The 24,008-nt window shown below is 43.4% G+C and overlaps 4 protein-coding genes and 1 long non-coding RNA gene across 7 annotated transcripts in view; 1 reads left to right on the plus strand and 4 right to left on the minus strand.

The window, feature by feature from the left end:
• RPL39 (ribosomal protein L39) overlaps nt 1-24,008 on the minus strand; it is a 451,119-nt gene that overhangs the window by 261,658 nt on the left and 165,453 nt on the right. The window lies entirely within an intron of this gene.
• The window catches only part of UPF3B (UPF3B regulator of nonsense mediated mRNA decay), a 387,117-nt gene that overhangs the window by 207,349 nt on the left and 155,760 nt on the right, over nt 1-24,008 (minus strand). The gene's annotated exons all lie outside the window — the stretch shown is intronic.
• On the minus strand, nt 4,141-11,636 carry RHOXF1 (Rhox homeobox family member 1). The gene is made up of 3 exons (XM_050776142.1): nt 11,088-11,636; nt 8,116-8,161; nt 4,141-4,386 (listed from the first exon to the last, which is right to left on the minus strand). Exons 1-3 carry the CDS (start codon nt 11,480-11,482, stop codon nt 4,270-4,272), a joined length of 558 nt encoding a protein of 185 aa, XP_050632099.1. The 5' UTR covers nt 11,483-11,636; the 3' UTR covers nt 4,141-4,269.
• The window catches only part of LOC126946135 (putative uncharacterized protein CXorf42), a 100,592-nt gene continuing 90,050 nt past the window's right edge, over nt 13,467-24,008 (minus strand). The window contains exons 3-4 of one of the 2 annotated variants that reach the window (XR_007722587.1): nt 15,031-15,172; nt 13,467-14,844 (exon numbers count right to left, since the gene is read on the minus strand). Coding sequence is in view for 1 of the 2 variants with exons in the window: in XM_050776147.1 (XP_050632104.1) it covers nt 15,148-15,172 (25 nt within the window). In the remaining variant the exon portion in view is untranslated. The other variant, XM_050776147.1, reaches the window with a different exon arrangement.
• LOC126946140 (uncharacterized) lies at nt 16,159-22,955 on the plus strand. Its single transcript, XR_007722588.1, has 3 exons — nt 16,159-16,434; nt 16,606-16,890; nt 22,800-22,955. It is a non-coding gene; the product is annotated as an uncharacterized LOC126946140 (long non-coding RNA).

Raw genomic sequence — 24,008 nt, forward strand, 5'->3', positions numbered from 1 at the left:
AACCATTGTGGAAGACAGTGTGGCGATTCCTCAAGGATCTAGAACCAGAAATACCATTTGACCTAGCAATCCCAATACTGAGTATATACCCAAAGAATTATAAATCATTCTACTATAAAGACACATGCACAGTGTTTATTTCAGCACTATTCACAATAGCAAAGACTTAGAATCAACCCAAATACCCATCAATGATAGACTGGATAAAGAAAATGTGGCACATATACACTATGGAATACTGTGCAGCCATAAAAAATGAGTTCATGTCCTTTGCGGGGACATGGATGAAGCTGGAAACCATCATTCTCAGAAAACTAACACAGGAACAGAAAACCACACACTGCATGTTCTCACTTATAAATGGGAGTTGAACATTGAAAACACACGGACACAGGGAGGGGAACATCACCCACCAGGGCCTGTTGGGGGTGGAGGGCTAGGGGAGGGATAGCATTAGGAGAAATACCTAATGTAGATGATGGGTTGATGGGTGCAGTACACCACCATGGCACGTGTGTTCCTATGTAACAAACCTGCACGTTCTGCACATGTATCCCAGAACTTAAAGTATAATAAAAAAGTGGGCAAATGAAATGAACAGACATTTCTCAAAAGAAGACATTTATGCAGCCAACAAACATATTTTAAAAAGCTCAACATCACTGATCATTAGACAAATACAAATCAAAACCACACTGAGATGCCATCTCACGCCGGTCAGAAGAACAATTATTAAAAAAAACAACAGATGCTGTCAAGGCTGCAGAGAAATAGGAACGCTTTTCCACTGTTGGTGGGAATGTAAATTAGTTTAACCATTGTGAAAGACAATGTGGTGATTCCTCTAAGACCTAGAACCAGAAATAACATTTGACCCAGCAATTCCATTACTGGGTATATACCCAGAGGAATATAAATCATTTTATCATAAAGATACATGCACATGTATTTCATTGCAGCACTATTCATAATAGCAAAGACATGGAATCAACCCAAATGCCCGTCAATGATAGTCTGGATAAAGAAAATGTGGTACATATACACCATGGAATACTATGCAGCCATAAAAAGGAACATTATCCTGAGCAAACTAATGCAGGAACAGAAAACTAAATACTGCGTGTTCTCACTTATAAATGGGAGCTAAATAATGAGAACACATGGACACATGGAGGGGAATAACACTCACCAGGGCCTACTGAAGGGTAGGAGGAGGGAGAGGATAATGAAAAATAACTAATGGGTACTGGGCTTAATACCTGGGTGATGAAATAATCTGTACAACAAACCCCCATGACACAAGTTCACCCATGTAACAAACCTGGTTTGAAAATCATCCTGTGAGAGTGGTGAGGTACATTCTTCTTGGATTTTCCACACTCCCAACAGGGCCTGGGGCTTCTGTGTAGCAATAACAACCTTATCTCTGTGGAAGCCACATATTATGCATACTACTTTGCTGACATTTGACAATCATAGGTGGAAAAAAGGAAGAAGTAAGGAATTAAAATTAGCAGGCACCATGGCATGCTTTTCCAAGGAAACAGAGCCTTCCTTTACACTGGGAACATACGAGCACTATTAAACTGGTCTTTGATTAAGACCCATGAGAGGAAATTGTGGGGTAACTGGAACCTTATCTGTAGTCATTGCAATCACTTTATAATATGACTGTGGGGTTCACAATCACTTTTAACATAAAACTCCGTTGAAGGAGACTCATATTGCTAAAGGTTACTCAAAAACAAAGGTTAAACTGAGAAGAACTTTATGCTTTAAAAATGGGAGCCGGGCATGGTGGCTCACGCCTGTAATCCCAGCACTTTGGGAGGCCGAGGAGGGTGGATCACGAGGTCAGGAGATCGAGACCATCCTGGCTAACACAGGTCTGAAACCCCATCTCTACTAAAAATATAAGAAAAAATTAGCTGGGTGTAGTGGCGGGCGCCTGTAGTCCCAGCTACTTGGGAGGTTGAGGCAGGAGAATGGCATGAACCCAGGAGGCAGAGCTTGCAGTGAGCTGAGACCGTGCCACTGCACTCCAGCCTGTGCGAAAGAGCAAGACTCTGTCTCAAAAAATGGGCTGGGCCTCTTCATCTTCCTAATTTATTTTTGCTTTTGTTTTCTTTCTATCCTGGAAGTTTTGTACAAAGAAGATCATGTTGATGAAAAGAGTAAAACTCTTTAAAATATTTGAAAAGATTTATTCTGAGTCGCATATGAGTGACCGATGACCCATGAAAACTCTCAAGAGATCCTGAGAATGTGTACCCCAGGTGGTCGGGCTACAGCTTGGTTTTATACATTTTAAGGAGACACAAGACATCAATCAATATATGTAAGATGTACAACATTGGTTCTGTCCAGAAAGGTGGGTTAACTCAAAGTGGGAGCTTCTAGGTCATATGTAGATTCAAAGATTTTCTGATTGACAATTGGTTGAGTTACGTTATTGTCTAAAGACCAAGAATCAATACAAGAGAATGTCTGCATTAAGATAAGGGGTTGTGGAGACCAAGGTTCCCATTATGCAGAGGACGCCCCCAGGTAGCCGGCTTCAGAGAGAATAGATTGTAAATGTTTCTTACTTGAGTTGATTCTCTCCTGGATCAAGGAAAAGGCCTGCACAAGAAAGGGGATTCTCTTGAGAATGTACATTTTCCCCCACAAGAGACAGCTTTGCAGGACTATTTCAAAATACAGCAAAGAAACACATAGGGTAAAATACTTTTGATTTCTTTCAGGGCCTGCTATCTGTCATGTGATGCTATACTAGAGTTAGGCTGGAAATTGGTGTCTTATTGCTACAGATCTGTTAGTCTTCAGTTCTGTTCTAATGTTAATACTGGTCAGCTGTACATGAATTCCAAAAGGGAGCAGGGAATAATAAGGCATGTCTGACCCCTACGTCCCATCATGACCTGAACAAGTTTTTCAGGTTAACTTTGGAATGCCCTTGGCTGAGAGGAGAGATCCATTCAGATAGTTGGGGGGCTTCGAATTTTATTTCTGATTTACAATAGCATGAACGAAGCAGAGGTCTGACTGCTTCGTTCCACTGAGTGGTTATTCTGGAACATTGCTCAGGGCACCATCTTCTTACTCTTGTTTGAGCAGCACTAAATGAAAAGGTCCCCTTTCACCTTGTAATCAGCAGGAAGTGGGATTATCTTGAAGATGCTGATGATGACAAAATAAACTTGAAGGATTGTTCATCTGCTTTTGAGCTAGGGAAGGTGTAACAATATGCTTCCTAGGCTGGGGGTAGGGGAGAAAAGGCAGAAGAGCCTCTTTTTGGGCTTAATGAATTTTTTGCTTGTGTTTCTTTTGAAGCAGCAGGATCTTTGGGGCAGAATGGCTCCTATTCCCCTGTGTCCCCCACAAGAAGGGAGGACAGAATTTGGGGCATAGTGGATCAATATTCAGCTGCTACCTTCCCATAAATCCTATGAGTAGCCACCTAGGAAGTTTCTCTTTAGAGTTCAGAATTTGGACGGAACTAGTCAGCATAAATGGAACTCAGCTTTATGTGAGAATACACTGTAGTCTCACCAGGAATCTGCTTCACCCCTTCTTGCACATATTTGTGTTCCCTAAAGGGGCAAGGTGGTAAGGAGGATGGCATAATGGCAGGGGTAGGGAGGGGGAGTGGAGAAGGACGTATGGGTCAGTGCAAACTCACAATGACACTTGATAAACTTCTGTGATGTGCAGGGCCTATTGTTGATGGCAACTCAGGGATGTCATTTCATGAAAGGAGATCTCCTTGTCATTTTGTTTAAATGGCCTTTTTTTTTGATGTGGAATCTCGCTCTGTTGCCCAGGCTGAAGTGCAGTGGTGCGATCTTGGGTCACTGCAACCTCTGCCTCCTAGGTTCAAGCCTCCCGCGTAGCTAGGATTACAGGTGCCTGCCACCACCCCCAGCTATTTTTTTTTTTGTATTTTTGATAGAGATGGGGTTTCACCATCTTGGCCAGGCTGGTCTTGAACTCCTGACCTCGTGATTCACCCGCCTCAGCCTCCCAAAGTGTTAGGATTACAGGAGTGAGCCACTGTGCCCAGCCTTAAATGGCTTTTTAAAAACAATTTGCACCTATACCATACTAACCACAATTGGCACACAAAAACAAATATATGGCGAATTTGCCTCTTTATTGATAACATAAGTTCAGAGGAGATAAGGGTAGCCTGAGCGGCATGGGCAGCCCAGGTGTCAGTGGCACCAGAAAAACCCATCTCCAAACTAGCTCCTGAAGAAGGATGGCATTCTAGGGCTCGTCCAAGATGATGTAGACACAGTTGTCTGGGTCAGCAAGTAGTTCATTGGTGAGCATTAATTCCCTCTGATATCGCCTACATCTGGCCCTTTTATTCTTAAACCAAACCTACAATCAGAGGGAAAAGGGGATTGGTTCAGTATATTGAACAGTTAATGTTATAATAGAAAAACACAGTATGCAGCTTTATATGCTATTGTGATTTTAGACTGCATCAGGAGAAGCTATTTCCTCATTGCTAAAATACCTTAGGAAAGTTAACAACACAGCCCCTGGCCCTTCAGCTCACCCTTAGTGAGCACCAGCTTTGTGCCAAGTCCTGGAATAAGCTTATTACTTTGTATCTCTCTTCTCCATTTTATTATTTATTTATTTATTTATTTATTTATTTATTTAGACAAGGTCTTGCTGTTTTGCCTGGGCTGTGGTCCAGTGGTGCAATCATTGCTCACTGTGACATTGAACCCCTGGGCTCAAGAGATCCTCCCACCTCATCCTCCCAAGTAGCTGGTACTAGAGGTACATGACACTATGCCCAGCTGTTTTAATTTTTCTGTAGAGATAGGGTCTCGCTATGTTGCCCAGGCTGGTCTTGAGCTCCTGGCCTCAAGCGATCTTCCCACCTTGGTCTCCCAAAGTGTTGGGATTACAAGCGTGAGCCACTGTGCCCAGCCCCAGTTTTAATACTCTTTAATGGTTACTTCCAGGTATTGGATGCAGTTCTGGCTTATGAGTTGTTCCAGGTCCTTGCTGTTAATTCAATGCCTGGCAACAGGGTAACAAAAGGTGTGCATCTGACAAGTGACCATCAGCTATCCAGCTGCCGCCTGCTCCCTCCTCACTAGGAGTTTCACCTTGTTCGTGGGAGAAGTTCGGCATGGTAAAAAGTGGGCCTAATTTCAAATCGTTTTCAGGGGACTGTTTAAAAAATCCATCTTGGTATGTAGTAAATAACAGGAAAGAGCACACTGGAATTTTAGACAGGTTTCCTTCCAGGATGTCTAAGGGATCATTTGTCCTCTGGCAAGAGAGGCCTGGACACTGTCTTGATAATTTTAGCCTGTAGCATTAAGGAAAGTTGAAACCAACTCGACCCAAATTAACTGAAACGCTCAAAAATCTTTACCCGCCCAACAGTTTAGGGGAAAGAGGCATACCATTGTCACCAATGCCAAATCTTCGTTCTCCAACCTGCTGCACCCTCCAAACCTTCCTGGGCTCAGGACAAGGTCAGCTCACTCTGTTTTAGCTACAGCTCCAGGATCCTGGACTGGAGGTGCTGTAGCCCAGTGTGGCAGGGCACCCTAGGCCCTGCTACTCAACCAGGAGATCTGAATCCCACCCCTAATCCTAAGGCAAAAAGGTGGAACCAGCATTTTAGGAAGATGGTTAACATCAATGTGGGGGAAGAGTCACAAATATGGCTCCTCCCTAAATATCTGCCAACAATTAAAAAGCAAACAGACAAAGAGAACCTGTCAGTTACATGTCACTATCCTCTCAGCGTCCTCGTTAATGGAGTTTATATTGTATTTATTACTTTAAAAGTTCTCAAACTGCAAGTTGTTTTTGTTGTTGTTGTTTTTGTTGTTGTTGTTTTTTTTTTGAGACGGAGTCTCTCTCTGTTGCCCAGGCTGGAGTGCAGTGGCCGGATCTCAGCTCACTGCAAGCTCCGCCTCCTGGGTTTAGGCCATTCTCCTGCCTCAGCCTCCCAAGTAGCTGGGACTACAGGCACCCGCCACCTCGCCTGGCTAGTTTTTTGTATTTTTTTTAGTAGAAACGGGGTTTTACCGTGTTAGCCAGGATGGTCTCGATTTCCTGACCTCGTGATCCGCCCGTCTCGGCCTCCCAAAGTGCTGGGATTACAGGCTTGAGCCACCGCGCCCAGCCTTCAAACTGCAAATTGTAAGTGGCACAAAGGGCCTTCTTTTTCTGCCTGACATGTCTCTTTCACTTTCCCATTTAAGGATTTGCAGTCTTTCTGCTGCATGAGGCCAGTCTCTAAAAGTCTAAAAGAGCTCATTTTGGGAGGTTTCAAGTGTACCACTGGTCAAATCTATAAACATAACCCAAGTGTACAGTGGGTTAACTGGTATGTTCTGATATTAGGTCTACATTCCCAATACTGGTTTCATAAACCAGTTGCATTATATCCGCAAAAGCTATGGGGACACTATGTATTACTTTCTTGGGGGAAATTTATGCTGTATAGTTTGGAGATACTTGAGAACATTCTGTCTCTTCCCTTATTTGCATCTTGTGGCTCATATTCTTTTCAGAGAACTATGGAGAGAACATTATGTAAACCCAGGGAGGGGAAAAACAACTCACCAAAACCTTGTTTTTCTTTTCCTCTGAGTTTGCCTTACCAGCCCAAGAACAGCGGTCCCAACCTCTTTTCAACTTCTCCAACCCGAACCAGGTGTGACTGTGAGCCCACCCTTTGCCATTAGGATGTCAGCACTCAGTGACCTGCTTTGTTAGGCTGCTTTTTTGAACAACCCACCACCAGATCTGCAGTGCATTTCCCTCACTACACTCACACATGAACTCTGCATAAAAGCTATAAGGTCATCCTGATTTTTGTTTTCTTTTCTTTTTTTTGAAAAGATCACTTTGATACTATGTATGGTTTTCTTTAGTCTTAAGTGGTCATCATTTGAATCCTATGAACTACAAATTAGTTAACACTGCTTAAAGGAATGAAAAGTATTTGAAATTAACATGGGTGTGAATCTACTCTAAAATGAGGGCCACCTCTCCAAACAAATTCCAGAAAACCCACGCCTTCAAAAAAGTACCACCAAAAAGAAATATAAATCCTTGGATGGATAGAAATTCCTCAAGAGAATAGTCACTTACACATTTAGTAGTTTGATAATGTTGAATTTGTATGGTATGTGCAAAGCCTATTTTGCCCATATTTTTCTCTAACCTTTTCACCCTTCTTGGTCAATTGAAATGAGTTCAATATTACTCAATTACTCATTTTGTTTCATTCTTTAGACGATTTTCCAAAGCATAGAAACCTTACAAACCTTCCTCAATTCCAAAATAATGTGACTATTTTAGCAATATTTTCAGGTTGACACATCAAAGTATTTTAGAAAATTAAAACTTAGTACTGCCACTGTCTATACTGCTTTACCAATAACTTAAAAACAAAAGAAGGAGGACCAGGGGCTTGGACATTTAAGCTATCTTCCCATCAGTCTCAGCTTAACTAAATATACATTATTTAGTCATGTAACGTGTTCTATGGGTGAATTAGTCCCTCATCCCAATATTTATAAATTCACTCATTTAGCTAAGTGTTTATGCCTGGCTTTAAATAATTTAGTACACTCGAACCCTCTTATAACCCTGCTCCTCCCTGCATTAACTTGAATACTTCTAAGGTAAGACTGAGCCCCACCATGACTCTACACAGAAATTGCTCCTAAAAGATACCAGTGTTAGAAGGAGTTGAATTTTATTTATTGGATACATACATATATGTATACATGTATTATATATATGTATATATAAAACACATATATGTGTTTCTTATGTATTTGTTTAATTTTGTACACAGATTAGGAGAAGCAGTTTTTTGTTTTGTTTTTCCTTTAGTCAAATCATGTTCCCTAATGGGAACAGGAAAGAGGAAAGAACCATAAGCTGGAGCTTACTCCCTTTTCTACCAACAAAGAACCCAAACTTCAAAACTTATTTGCCAACATAAAAAAGACAATAATAAAAACAACAACTTTAGAATGTTCAGGACAAAGCCTTGAATGCCCTGAAGCAGGTTTTAGAATGGCTGCCCTCTCAAATTGCTTTTTCAAGTGTACTGACCCGCACTTTGTCTTCAGTCACACCTAAGTTTTCGGCAAGTTCCCTTCTGTGGAGAGAAAATCACACATGGTTAGTATTCAAGGTTGTGGATGGAACGAAATATATAGTATGTACTATATACTTCATGCTTGTTTTACAATTTATAATCTCCCCTCACACCTCCCCCAAGCACATACTTTTCTCTAATTTCCAGGTCCATGGTTGCTTTAGAAATGGTTCACCCTCATCACAAAATTTAAGGTGATGTTAACAACTCAGTAATCAAGAGAAATTTTTTTTTGTTCTTTTTTAAATTGAGACAAGGTCTCAACTCTGTCTCCTAGGCTGGAGTTCTGTGGCGTGATTTCAGCTCACTGCAACCTCCGCCTCCAGGGTTCAAGCGATTCTCATGCCTTGGCCTCTCGAGTAGCTGCGATTACAGGCACATACCACCACGCCCAGTTGATTTTTGTATTTTTAGTAGAGATGGGGTTTTGTCATGTTGACCAGGCTGGTCTCGAACTCGTGACCTCAGGTGATCCGCCTGTCTCAGCCTCCCAAAGTCCTGGGATTTGGGGCATGAACCACGGCACCCCGCCAAGATGAATAATTTTAATGCATTATTATTATTATTATTTGAGACAGGGTCTCACTGTCGTCTAGGCTGGAGTGCAGTGGCAGGATCACTGTTCACTACAGCCTCCATGTCCTGGGCTTGAACGATCCTCCTGCCTCAGTCTTCCAAGTATCTGGGAGTACAGGCACGCATCACCACACCCACCCGGCTAATTTTTAAAGTTTTATTTAGAGACGGGGTTTCACCATGTTGCCCAGGCTGTTCTTGAACTCCTGGATTCAAGCAATCTTCCCACCTCGGCCTCCCAAAAGTGCTGGGATTACAGGCCTGAGCCACCGTGCCTGGCCCTAATGCACTATTTTAACAAATAACAATTAATGCAAAAATCTGTGATGAGGGCCAGGCGCGGTGGCTCAGGCCTGTAATCCCAGCAGTTTGGGAGGCCGAGGTGGGCAGACTGCTTGGGCCCAGAAGTTTGAGACCAGCCTGGGCAACATGGTGAAACTATCTCTACACAAAAAAATACAAAAATTAGCCAGGTGTGGTGGCCTGTGCCTGCAGTCCCAGCTACTCAGGAGGCTGACACGGGAGGATGGCTTGAACCCAGGAAGCGAAAGCTGCAGAGAGCTGAAATGGCACCGCTGCACTCCAACCTGGGCCACAGAGAGAGACTCTGTCTCAAAACAAAACAAAACAAAAAAACAGAAAAAAAAAACAACCAACCAAACAACAACAACAAAAAAACTATGATGAACAAATTATCAAAATTTTAAATAAAGGAAGGATCTAGCACTGTAGTTGCATGACAGTACCTCATTCTCCTTACCCCAATTTCTTTTTTTTTTTTTTTTTTTTTTTTTTGAGACGGAGTCTCGCTCTGTCGCCCAGGCTGGAGTACAGTGGCCGGATCTCAGCTCACTGCAAGCTCCGCCTCCCGGGTTCACGCCATTCTCCTGCCTCAGCCTCCCGCGTAGCTGGGACTACAGGCGCCCGCCACCTCGCCCGGCTAATTTTTTGTATTTTTTAGTAGAGACGGGGTTTCACTGGGTTATCCAGGATGGTCTCGATCTCCTGACCTCATGATCCGCCCGTCTCGGCCTCCCAAAGTGCTGGGATTACAGGCTTGAGCCACCGCGCCCGGCCCCCCAATTTCAACAAAATTTTATTTATAAAAACAGACCAGAGTTGGGTATGGTGGCTCACTCCTGTAATCCCAGCAACTTAGGAGGCTGAGGTGGGAGGATTGCTTGAGGCCAGGAGTTCAGCTTGGGTGACAGATCCCCCACTCAAAAACAACAACAACAACAAAAACAAAAACAGGCCATCATCACGGGTAATAAAAGAAAAAATAGATAAACTGGACTATATCAAATTTAAAACTTCTGTATATCAAAAGGTACAATGAACCGAGTAAAAACACAACTCATAGAATGGAACGAAATATTTGCAGATCACATCTGATAAGGGGTTAATATCCAGAATATATAAAGAGCTCCTATAACCCAATAACCAAAAAAAGAATAAAAAAGAAAAGAAAGAAAGAAAAAAAGAAAAAGCCACTCAGATTTTAAAATGGGTAAAGGACTTAAAGAGACATTTCTCCAAAGAAGGTATACAAATGGCCACTAAGCACATGAAAGGATGCACAACATCACCAATCATTAGGGAAATGCAAATCGAAACTATAATGAAGTATCACCTCACACCCATTAGGATGGCTATGTAAAAAACCCCAGAAAATAACAAGTGTTGGTGAGGATGTGGAGAAACTGGAACCCCCATGTACTGTTGGTGTGTATGCACCTATATCTATAAAATTGAATATTATTTAGCCTTAAAAAGGAAAGAAATTGTAATATATGCTGCAATATGGATGAACCTTGAAGACCTTATGCTAAGTGAAATAAGTCAGTGACAAAAATGCAAATACTGTATGATTCTACTTACATGAGGTACCTAGAGTAGTCAAAATAATAGAGACATAAAATAAAACAGTAGAATGGTGGTTGCCAGGGGTTGGGGAAAGGCGGAAAAGGGGAGTTGCTTAACTGGTATAGAGATTTAGCTTGGCAACATGAGAAGAATTCTAGAGCTCTATTGCACAACAGTGTGAACATACTTAACACAACTGAACTCTATACTTAAAAAGTGGTTTAGACGGTAAATTTCACGTCTGTGTATTTTACCACATCTTTAAAAAAGGGAGGCACGAACTAGTTTCCAGGTTTCATTCACATAAACCTTGCAATAAAATATTTACCTTGATGCCCAGGAGGTGAACATTCCCCTCCACACCAGCACAAAGGCAGGCAAGGACCCCCAGTGGCTTTTTCCTCATGACTGGGTGGGACAAGGGAGAGAAAAAGATGCCTCGAAACGAACTTGGATCTCGCGGCTCCTGGAGCAGGACACTTACCTTGTGGGCACATCAGGGTATTGAGTGCGTTGGAAAACACTTTCCAGCTCCTGCACCTGCAACGGCGTGAACTTCTTGCGCCGAATTCGTGGCTGCATGTTCTCGGGCTGCGGATCCTCCATGGCCGCCTGGGCCGGCTCCTCCAGGGGCTGCTGCAGCTGCCTAGGCCCCTGGTTTCCACCGCCGCCCTCGTGGATCATGCCGCCATAGCGGTTCATGTAATTCTCGTGGTTCACGCCGCCCTCAGGGTTCATATTACCCATGAGGCCTGGAGCTCTTTGGCCAACATGGCCTTCTACCCTTGATGCTGCCCCCAGCTCAGGTGTGGAGCTTATTTCTACCTGGTATACATTCAGGCAGTAGAACTTGGTGTCATGGACGAGCGAACGTGCCATGGCTGGAGTGCTGCGCCCCTCACACAAACCCCGTGGCGTCTGCAGCTGGAGCGGGGGGTCAGAGGGTGGAGCTAGTTCCTGTTCTCATGCTTGGTATTGGTTACAGTTGCAATCAGGGGGACTTGCTTATGCGCACAAGCAAGAGAGGGAATGGAGAGGAGTGGGGGGATGGGAAGGTGGGGGTGCGGGTGGGGGTGAGGAGTGGGGGGTTGCAGGTGGTAGTGGGAGGTGTGAGTGTGGGGGTGGGGTGTGGGTGGGGGAGAGGGGGTGCAAGTGGGGGGTGGAGGTGTGCACGGTGAGGGTGGGGGTTGCAAGTGGGGGTGGGGTGTGGTTGGGGGGTGGGAAGCTGGGTGGGGGTGCACAATGAGGGTGGGGGTTGCAGGTGGGGATGGGGTATGGGTGGAGGGTGGGGGGTGCACAGTGAGGATGGGGGTTGTGGGTTGGCGGTGGGGGTACGTGGTGGGGGTGTGGGTGGAGGGTGGGGGCTGTGAGTGGGGGGTGCGTGGTGGGGGTAGGGGTTGTGGGTGGGGTGAGGAGTGTGGTATGGGTCGTGGGTGGGGGTGGCGGTTGAGGGTGGAATGGGGTAGCCAAAACATAGGGGCAGTGTGGAGAAGGGCCAACAGGAGGCAGATATGTATGCAACATGGGGCCCCAGCTTGCAGCTTAGCTGACTACACCCTACTCGGGCCTAGTTATTACCCCGAGGAAAGCTGATTTGGGTGCTTAAGGGGGAGGTGAGATCTCACAGTGACCATAGGACTGCTTGAGCAAGTTTGGAGAATATCTCATGGCCTGACCCTCCATATTTGGCAGCCTACACGGGGCACGGGCTAGTAATTAAGCTGAAACGATTGGCTAGGGGGCTGCTTGTTCAGAGTTCCAGCAAAGGCACTGAAAGCAGAGCTGCCATGCTCTCTTCAGTGCTGGGATTGGGATCTGGGAGATAGGCATGCAGAGCATTCTGGGTGGTAAGATGTGCTCTGTAAGAAATCCCATGCACCCTTTGAGAAAGTCAACACAGAATAAACACGAGGCTGAATCTGTTAGCCTGAGACTGAATATCTTTGGCTGTGCAAGAGAAACCTGTACTCATGGCAAAATGGAGTGCTATTAGGACAAGCAATAAATAAATAAATACATAAAAATCGGGGATGGTATAGGAAGAATCCTAGTAAGGGCATACCTGCCAAAAATCTCCACTCTTGGGATGGAGATTTGGGATCTATGGATGTGCAGCTTACTGGATGTGGAGCCACTTCTGCTCCGCAGAGCCTCATAACTACACAGCCTCCCTACTACTGCCCCTGTGTTTTGGCCACCCCACCCCAATAAGCCCAATCACGAAGAAAAACCCTGAAGAGCCTGGTGCAGTGGCTCCTGCACTAGTCCCAGCTACTCAGGAGGCTGAGATGGGAGGATCACTTGAACCCAGGAGTTTGAGGCTGCGGTGAGCTAGAATCATGTGGCAGCACTCCAGTCTGGGCAACAGATAGAGGCCACTTTTCTCTAAAATAAATAATAAAATAAGAAATAAAATGAAAATGAAAGAAAGGAAAATGCTAGAGAGTCTGTCACGAGGAAGGGCATGGAGACGTTTTCTGAGGGTGGACAACTCATGAATCCTTAATTTTTCTAGAGATTGTGTGTGTGCTGTTAAGTGATGGTATATACTTTATTTTGTTTTTTAAAAATATTTTTTAAAATTTTTATTATTTTTAAATGTTCTTTTAAAAACTTTCTGTATCTATTTACAAATATTGGTTATTTGAGGGTTTTTTGGCAGCATATATAAAGATTCAGACCCGTTGAGTCTGTAGCCTACCGAGAGAGAGCTCTGGTCTTCATGGTGATTCTGAGCATGGAAAGGCCCTTGCACTTGGCAGCATGCAGGGAACCAGTATGGCAGGACTAAGCCACTCGCCCCATTAATTGACTGCCATCCACTGGGCTAAGTGAGATCCTTGCATTCTATCCCTAGTGAAAAAGAGAGAGGAAGAAGAAGAAAAATAGATAATAAGAAGATTGAAAAAGAAATGAAGAAATGTACATTGTAGGGAGCAGGAAAGGACTACTAGTAATGGGAGGCATCAGCTAGGAGCACAGATCCGAAGCATGACTCACTGTGTGTCCTGGGACACTGGATGAATCTATCTGGTTCTTAGCTTCTTCACCTATAAAATGGAGATAACAACAGTGTCTCGATCATTGGGTTTTCATGAGAGTTCAATGAGGCAAAGCATACGTGTAACTGAACACAGCTCTAACTGCTCGCCACTTGCAAAGTCCAATGAACAAGAATGACGTCTGGTAAAAGAAAGTGGCTTTATTCCAGAGCTAGCTGAGGGGATTAGTACAGGCTGCCTTAAGGAAGCCACTACAGCCTTTGGGGCAGAAGGCAGGAGCTTTGAAAGGGGGGCTTGGCATGAACGACATGCAGGGGAGAGGGCGATGGAGTGCGGAGTCTGTGTGACTTGCTTCGGATGTCTTATCTATCAGGTGGTCTGGCTGGCACCGTCATGGGCAGAGCTAGGTTGTAAATTGAGGCAATCTCAATTTGCCTCCTGGTAGGAGAGAGTTCTGGAGGTTCCTGGTTTGCTTTAAGGTTCAGTCTCTGTAACTTCTAAGTAAACACGTAGTTAGATAAGCTTGCTGTGTAGGGAGTGTCTGGTGGAGAGAAGGTAAAGGTTATAATGGCATTCCCAAAGAGCTAAGTAGGAGGTGTGAGGAAAGGAAAAAGGAAAAAATAATTCATTTGAGTCTTTAAAAAAGAGGTACTTGGTTACATATAGACTGTTTTATTCTTTTTCTTCAACTCCAAATAGTCAATTTATCAGCAAATCCTGTTGACCCCACCTCAGAAACCCATTCCCAAACCTTTAATTTTTTTCTCTGACATGCCTAAGATAATCACTGTCATCTTAAACCTGGGATAATGCATTAATGTCCTGTCTCCCTGCTTTCACCTTTTTTCTCCTATAAACATTCTCCACCCAGCAGCCAGAGTGATCTGATGATGAAAATGTGAATTACACCATCGTGCCCCTGCTTATATCACTTTCATAAGGCTTGTTCTTGGGTTGGGTCCAGAGTAGGTACTTAATACATGGTAATGTTTATTACATTATCTGGTATCTAAGAATAAAATATATTAGGCCAAGAAAGAAAATCGATCTGCTGAGTGAAAGACACAGTCTTCTGGCACATTTCCTGGCCCAGGGCTCATACATGCAGCAGCCAACATAGGCTTACTGACGGAAGCACATATACGTACATAGAAACGTGGTACATGTATTGTTTTCACAAGAAGATGCTCTATCTTCATTACATGCTCCCGGAGGATAACAATCACTCTCTCTCTTTCCCTTGTGAATAAAAAAATATGAAAGTGAGTCAAGTAGGAAATGTGAGGCTACATGGTCTGGTCATTTGTGAAATTGTATAATTAAGCACCTCAATTAATCCTCAAAACACCTCTATGATTTAGGGATGACTGTTATCTCCATTTAAAAAATTATTAAACCAAGGCAAAATGAGAATAAACTGCTCACCAGATTAGCCAGCTAGCAGGTGGTGAGTGAAGCCATGATTCAGATATCCAGTCTGGTTCTAGGGTCGCTGCTCACATAAATCTGTTACATCAGGCCGTGATTTGTGGCTATTTTTGCTTAGGACGAGGGTTCCATTGGGTACCTAAGGTTTTCAAGAGTGAATTAAAAATTAAAAACTAAATTATATTTAAAATAAAACATTTAAGTAAACACTAGCTTTTCTGGTGCCCACATAGGGCAACAACACTCACCTAAGGTGCCTATGAGTGACTGAAGGTGAGAAAACACTGGGGTACACTGTGGAAATCTGAGATGTGGAAGAACATCGAGCTGTCACAGATGTCTCAGCTAGTCTACTGCACCCCATGATTAAAACTCTTACATGTCTCTCATGCAGCATTTGATCCAAGGCTGAAAATTGATCATGAACTGATTAGGCAAGAGAAGGAGAGGGGTGCAGACTCCAACAAAAGTCAGATGGAGGAGGCAACATTTTGGTTGAAGTCAGAGAGCAGCTGTGAGATTGCCATCCCTTGACATCTTTTTGAAAGTGAATTGTTTAATCACCTTTTTTTTTTTTTTTTTTAGCTGATTTCTTAGCCATCTTGCAAAAATATGAGGCAGGGGCACTTATCCATTAGATACAGTAGGTAAGGTACCTAAGCCCCATGACAGACACCCTTAGCGGCCCATGAAAATTTCTTTCATAAAATGGTGCTGAAGATAATGATAGTTGCAAAGGGAAAAATAGGATAGACCAATATCATAGTACGATACCAAGCATAGGGCCTATTATTGGAAGCTATTTCCAATGCTCAGGATATTAACATCTTCTGGAGCGTCTGCAAAACACATCTTGAAGGGAGAACCATAAAGTCCTCATTTTGGCCTGCCTCTTTTATTTAACAATAAAGTTTTATTTATTTCTGAGCACAAGATTACGATTTTATTTCTAGAAAATGGGAGAAAATGTGGAAGAAGGAGGAGGCAGGGAAAAGGTGGAAACTTGCCCAGGCCCACAGCAGGAGCCCAACACAGGGAACACTTAAGCTTGTGTAGAGTACTTGTAACCAGAAGCCCTGAGGTGGAGCACAGCAGAGCCACTGTCGCGGCCAGAGCCCATGCAGTGTAAACATTAACATTCTTGGATGCACTAAGCACCGGGCTGCGGTCTACACTTGCACTCTGAGGTGGTGGAGTCATTGCTAAAATTTTGGAGTACTTGGACTTTTCTCAGGAGGCGTTGCACTTCTTGTCCCTACCAGGGATTACCGCAGGTCGCAGCTCAGAGTCTGCGGAGGCGCGCCGTTTAATCGACAGCAGGGACTGAACCTTCAGCCCAGGAGAAGCCAAGATGGCACTGATATCGCACCCGGGGAATCGAGGACCGGGAAGAACTTAATGGTTAGTGCCTGGATGGTGACAGGTGCTCCAGTGTACTCGGGCAAACTACCTTTTCCTGCGACAGCCGATTATCTTTGTGCCGCTTTCCGTTTGCGGCCCCTAACCTCCTCCAGCCCGCAAACCCAGGCCTCCAGTGTTCTGATCTTTCTCTTTGCCTTGCCGCCTTTCCAGATGGGATTCCTTCCGTGATCTCAGTGGCTGTATCAGGCGAAAACGAGAAGGGCAAAATACCGTCCAAATGTAAACAAGGAGCAGCCACACCAGCAGCAGCAGAATGCCGCGGTAGTTCGGCAGGCCCTGGCCCCAAGGACAAAGAGAAACTCCACAGTGGCAGTGGCCACGAACTCAGAAAGCCTGAGGACATTCAGCAGCTCCTCTGGCTCATCACTTTCACATTGGTGCAACTACAGGAGCTGAAGAATATTTTCCAACTCGTTCCATACCCGGACGTGTTAGGTAAGTGGCAAGCTCAGGCGGCACCCACTTTTTACGGAGCAGGGGCTGGGCTTAGGGCTTATTCTCTTTCCCCAGGCCCCTTCCAAACCTTTCTGAGCCAAAGGCTACCTAGGGGTTTCAAGGCTGCTGGGGCCTGTTTGCCCTTGGACTTCAGGGTGGAGGCAATGCCTCCTGGACATCAAGGTAAATATTTTCAAACAACATTTAAATGAATCAAGTGGGGAAACTTTGGCTTGATAACTAGGTTTGTATAAGTAGAATTTTATTGGAACCAGAACCATGATCAGGGTGAGGAGAGTAAGGCATGGTCGTGCAAGTGGATAGGCAAATTCTGCTTTTATTTAAATATTTGATAATTTGCTCATAATATTTTTGATTTTTCAGAGTAGTGCAAAAAGTGTTATTTTTCTGGAATCCTGAACTTTTTTGTGCCCCCTTACATTCAGTATGGGGGAAAATCATTCCTAAAGACAGCCTTAATCTGGATATTACAAAATAGTGTACTCGGGGAGAGGTGTTGGGGGATAAGTATTTAAAAGCAAGCTTGAAATGAACAACATAAATTTTGTTTCATCCACAACTCTAAATACTGAACATTTGTGGTTTTCTCCTTCCAGAAAGGAACTTGTAAGATGCATGAGCATGACTGAAACCAGTGTGCAGGTCACTATACCTGAAAAAACTTATTTGGCAGGGCAGCCATTCTAAAACCTGCTTCAAGACGTAGATACCATTGCCCCAGATATTCTGAAGTTTGTGTGATTTTGTTGCCTTTTCCAGGTTTGGGAAATAAGTTCATACTTTGAGTTTTTGTGAATAGAAAATGGGATAAGTAAACCTCAGCTTATGGAAATTTCCCATTATCAGAGTTGACATGATTTCAAAAAAGACCAAAGAAAATAGAACCAGACTACTTTTCTAGTTTATATATTAATACAATTAAATATATATGTGAATAGTATCAGTATGAAGTATATACAATATGTTATATTGTATATAAATATAAACAATATGCAGTGTATTTGCATATATGTGTGTGTGTATATATATACACACACACACGTGTATATATGTTAGAGAGGACATCTATGTGAAGATTATCTATAAGATGGGAATAAAAGCATTGTCTATGCCATAGAATTGAGAGGAATAAATGACAATATATGTAAATACCTAGCACAATACCTAGTCACAGAGTAAGACCTCAGAAATATTTATTACTATTACTCTGTAATATATCCTCTCACTACAGTATAACTCATGGCATATGTGACACAACAGAAGAAGCCTGGTTAGGAGTCATACATTTGGTTCTTTTGGAGATACACACTGAAATATTTACTGGTGAAATGATGTGATGTCTAGATGTGCATCACAAAAATCCAGGGGGAGATCCAAGTGTGTTTGAGAATTGGTTAGGGTATTCATGAAACAAGGTTGTCTATGAATAATTGTTGAAACTGGGTAATGGGTACAAATAGGGTTCATCTTTACCATTCTCTCTGCTTTTATATATGTCTGACAGTTTGCATAATAGAAAAATTGTAATAATCAGAGTTGTAAATTCAAATGTTGACAAGGCCAGACAGGTAACATAAAAGAAAGAAGCAAGCAGAGTAGGGACTGTGGCAAACTGGGAAAGAATATGTGTCTTCCAAAGGGGCAGCCAGTATTCAGCTCCAGCTTAGTGTTGCTGGCTGGCAATGTTGGGCCAGGACTGCCAGATTTTTCAGTTTTTCAAGATTGGCCCCAAATTAAAATGTTGATATGAAACCTTCAGTTCTTTAAATGTTGGTAACTAACTGAAATATGTTTTATTGAAAAGTATGGGGGCCATCTAAATCAGGTCTGCAGAACAGACTCAGGCTGGAGCTGCTAGTTTGTAAACTCTGCCTAAGAAGCCAATTTTAAGCAATTTTCATTCTCTGGAGCAGTAGAATATAATTGACAGCATTTCTAAAGCCGACAATCCAAGAATGCCATTGTGCTGTCCTGCTGTTCCTTATTATAAGTCCCGTGCCCATATATGCTTTGCTCTCTGCCTTCCATCCCTGCCTGAAGTTTCTCTTTTTTTTTTTTTTTTTTTTTTGAGACGGAGTCTTGCTCTGTGCCCCAGGCTGGAGTGCAGTAGCACGATCTCGGCTCACTGCAAACTCCGCCCCCCTGGGTTCCCGCCATTCTCCTGCCTCAGCCTCCCGAGTAGCTGGGACTACAGGCGCCCGCAACCTCGCCCGGCTAATTTTCTTGTATTTTTAGTAGAGACGGGGTTTCACCGTGTTAGCCAGGATGGTCTCGATCTCCTGCCCTCGTGATCCGCCCGTCTCAGCCTCCCAAAGTGCTGGGATTACAGGCTTGAGCCACCGCGCCCGGCCTCTAACTTTATCTTTTATTCTCTTTATTTGGTTCTGATCTTAAGGTTCAGAGCACTGATGACTAAGACTTCACAAGTGTCCGAGAGAGGAGACCTCATCGTAATGAATCAGGCACCAGCTCACCTGATCTTTCTCTCTGGTACATTTTGCAGCTCTTCTTAACAATATGTAGGTCCTTTGGACAGTTTTCAGAAATATTATGCCTCAAGAGGCAAGGTACCAGGCTGGAAGGGCAGGGCACCCTTGAGAAGAAAAAGGGAATTTTATAAAACTAGTATCTATTTGTGATCAAGTAAAACTTCCTGAAGTTCAGCAGTTCTTTCAATCTCCGTTTTGTTCTTTTTCTTCTCTTATATTGAAGTAAAATTTAAAATTTAATACTTTTATTTTTTAAAAGCATGTATGGCATCATTTCAGTCTTATTAAATTCTCTCTGCATCCATTCACCCAGCCTTCTTTGTTTTTGTGTGTGGAGTGGTCTCTGTGAGAGGGTTCATTAATGTCAATCCTGATCCTTTCTTCCTCATGAGATGTCAGTAGATTTTTTTTTTTTTTTTTTTTTTTTTTTTGCTTTGGACTTCTATGAATTGATTGAATTTTTATGCCAATTACTTTAAAAGTATTACATAGAAGAACAAATGGACAGAAACATTTAAATGCAATCAAATCTTGTTGATGTTGAAGTATAGGAAATAATCTTGCATTGTCAGGTAAACTGCAGGACACTCGTATTTGAGTTTCAAATAAACAACAAATGTTTTTGTATAGAGCATGTCCCAAATATTGCATGAGACACAGTTATCCAAAAATATTTGTTGTTTATCAGTGGTTTGACTCAGCGCTCCGTATTTTTATTGCAACTCTCATATAAACATATTGTCATTTTCGTAGGAAATGCTTTGAATACTTTGTCCTTTTTTCCCCATCCATTCATCCCGTTTATATTTTTCTTTCCACTTAGGAGAGATTAAGGAAAACATTAGGTACTTTGATTTGAGCCATCTCTATAATTATACAGATGCATATATTATATACACTCATATATATATATCTATATACAGATATGTATGACAGTGTGCTCTATATAATACCTGATATAAACACACATGAAACACAGACTGAACTGACTGTATTGTTGAAACAGCTGCTCAGTGAAATATGTCTTGTGGCCGGTGGTCCTTCTGAAACTGACCCGACAGTTCTATAGACCAGTGGTCCCCAGCCTTATTGGCACCAGGGACTGGTTTCGTGGAAGACAATTTTTCCATGGACTTGGTGGGCGGGGCAATGGTTTCGAGATGAAACTGTTCCACCTCAGATCGTCAGGCATTAGTTAGATTCTCATAAGGAGCGTGCAACCTAGATCCCTCACATGTGTGGTTTACAGTAGGGTTCGCACTCCTATGACAATAAAATGCCACCACTGATCCGACAGGAGGCAGAGCTCAGGCAGTAATGTTTGTTCGCCTGCTATTCACCTGCTGCTGCTCAGCCCATTTACTAACAGGCCACAGACCAGTACTGCTCTGTGGCCCAGGGGTTGGGGAGCCCTGCCATGGACTGTTCTTTTGATAAAAATAGAAATGAACCCTTCTGGTCTTAAAGTTTGAACCTTACATTTGTTTTATCTGAGTTCCTTCCTCAGGAAGCAATCTTCAGGCCTTTCAAAAAAAAAAAAAAAAAGGGATCAAAGAACTGAAACTCACCAGATCATCACATCCAGACAGTGAAATGCTAGACCCCTCTTTCATCTTGATTGCTTCCTTGCCCCTCCCTAGTTCCTGTTTTCTTACACATTGTTAAATTTCTTCCCTGCTATTAAACCCCTAGTTTTAGTTGGTCCGGGGGATGGATTTGAGACTGAGCTTCCATCTCAGCTGCAGCATCTGATTATAGCCTTCTTCCTTGGCAGTACTGACTGTCTCAGTGATTGGCTTTCTGTGCAGTGAGCAGCAGAACTGACTGTAGCCTTGGTGTTTTGGTAAGACTTCCCTTGGGTCATTTCGGAATGAGGCAGAGAAAGGACAAGGTCTCCTGTTTAGCTTAGACTTGAATGTCATGTGGAACTGGAAGGAGGCAGGGACCCAGTTGCCCTACTGGCTTTTTTATTTATCCCCTTATCCCACAGCAGCAGTGAGGTATCTGGGAGGCCTTGGGCTCTGGAGGAAATGTCAAAGTTGGTGGAAGAGCCCCGAGCCCAGCAAATCTGCCCACTCCCTGCAGGACTGCTGCTTTCACTTTCAATCTTGCCCATGGCCTAGGGACTGGAATGGCCTCAGCCACCAGCTGGATGGCCTCCACCAAGGCTCTTGAAACCAGTCCTACTGCTCACACTAGTGGTCTTGCTTTCTAGGGTGGCCCTCTGCCCCACATGGCATCCCATTAGTTTCTGCCTTCTGGTCTGCCAATAACAGCTACCCACACCCCTATGGGTGTGACAAGCTGTGGCCTGGCCTTCTCAACAAAGAGAGGGAGGAGAAGTGAGTGAGCTCACCTGCCTGCAGAGTCCCTGATATCTTCTGACTATTCACATTTCCTCTCTGCCTGCCTTGCGTTTTCACCTGTTCAATCCAGCTAGCTGATGGATCCCTTATATATCCTACCTACCCCCTTACATTCTTACTCTTCATCACGTCCCTTCACAAGGTGCCCTGGTCTCCTTCCTCTACCTTTCGCCTCCTGCTGGAGCACACATGGCCAAACACCTCATACTCACTGGAATTTCCTTGTCTTATGTTATCATTAGAGAGAAATACATGTAATATATATGTTATATATTATATATGTTAATATATTAATATATAGTATATATATTATGTAATAAAAATGTATATTTTTTAGTGATGAGGTCTCGCTACCTTGCCCAAGCTGGTCTGGAACTCCTGGCCTCAAGCGATCTTCTCACCTCAGCCTCCCAAGCAGCTGGGGTTAGAGAGCATGTTTTTATTCCCCACTACACTGAGCTCCTGGAAGGAAGGACCTCTGTTTTTTTCATCCCAGAATTCTAGTGCTGACAAAGATTCTCTTATTGACCAAATTCTACTCAGGTTCCCTTGAGCTCTTTTTCAACTAGGCCTGGATTTTTGGATTTCTGAGTTTGTCTCTGCACTGTCCAGTTTCAGCAAGGAAATTGCTAAGTCCTGCTAAGTCTATTTAGCCATTCCCCGTATCCAACCACTCTCAATATCTTATCTGGTTCCTCATCCTCCATCATGTCCCAGGTGATGTTTGATCACCCTGAGCTGCCTTCAGTAAAAATTCTGTTAGGTCGGTTTAGCCCAAATCTTCCATTATGCCTGATGTTTCCTCTTAGTAAATTTCCGTCCATTGACTCCCACCTTGTTCCCTGGCTCTAAATTCCCACTTGCTTACACTATTTTAGCTGATCTAAATCTATCTCCCCCATTGTAAGATGCCATTGCAGTGGTTCCTATACTTATCTTGATATTTCCCCCTTGAACACAGTCTTTCTCACCATCTTTAACACGTGTCGTTTAAAAAAAAAGTTGAACAGTAATGATGCTGTGACTTTTATAGGATCAGATTCATCACTGGACTCCTGGACCTATCACTGCGGACCTCAAACGTGCACCTTTTAAGCCCTTTCCTTCACTCCTGACTGATGGATTTGGGATCCACTGCTAAGTCAGACTTTTGAACCATTGTTCCAGGCAAACTTCTGTTAAAGCTGGTAAGGACTGATTTGATTCTTAAGATTCTGAGTATACTCTCTGAAGCAGGTTAGCGTACTAGGCTTCTTTTGAAAGGTGTCTCCTAGGCTGGACGGTCTCCTTCCTGGATCTCTGTCTTGAGTGGGGATTACTCTGGCTCCCTGGGCTGTAAGTTTTTCTTTCTGGCTTTCTATTTTGAGTGGGAATTATTCATTGATTCTTTGGGCTGGAAATTTTTTTTTTTTTTTTTGAGACAGGGTCTTCCTCTGTTGTCCAGGATGGAGCGCAGTGGTGTGATCATGGCTCACTGCAGCCTTAACCTCCCAGGCTTAAGCAATCCTCCCACCTCAGCACCCCTGAGTAGCTAGGAGTACAGGCACACGCCACCATGCCTGGCTAATTTTAATTTTTTTTTTTTTTTTGTAGAGACAGGGTCTCACTATGTTGCCCAAGCTGGAAATTTTTTTCCTTATTATTTTGTGAGGTCTCTCTGTTCTATTTGATCCTGTTTTTCCCATGGGAACTTCTGAGTCAACTGAAACACCATTCTTGAATTCCTACTGACTATATGCTCCACCTACACTGTCCAACTCCTTCTTGTTGACGTGATTTTGCTGAGGATAATTTGGAACTTCACTGGTCTTTTTGGGAAACTTATGATCTCCCCAAACTGGTGCCTCTAAGACTTCTCTCTTCCCATTGGTTTCTCTCCTCTTTCCTCCTCTTACTGTAACCAAATGCAAGCTCAGCTGCTCATTGCTTGCAAAATTGAATAACAAGGATGAGGGTGGTAAAAAGAAAGTGACTTTTATTCCAGAGCTTAGCAGTGGGGAAACAACAGGCTCCTGCCTTAAGGGAACTGCTTTAACTTTCAGGGCAGAAAGCAGGGGCTTAAAAAGGGAAAGTTGGTGTGAATGGCATGGAGGAGGGGCGAGGAGGTGCGGGGTCTACGTAACTCACTTGGATGACTTATATTGAGTGATGCCATGTGATGGTCTGGTCTGCACCATCATGGATGCAATTGGATTGTGAATTAATTGTTGTCTTGAGACAATCTCCTGGTGGGGAATTCCAG

Source organism: Macaca thibetana, chromosome X (assembly GCF_024542745.1).
Source record: "Macaca thibetana thibetana isolate TM-01 chromosome X, ASM2454274v1, whole genome shotgun sequence".
NCBI lineage: Eukaryota > Metazoa > Chordata > Mammalia > Primates > Cercopithecidae > Macaca > Macaca thibetana.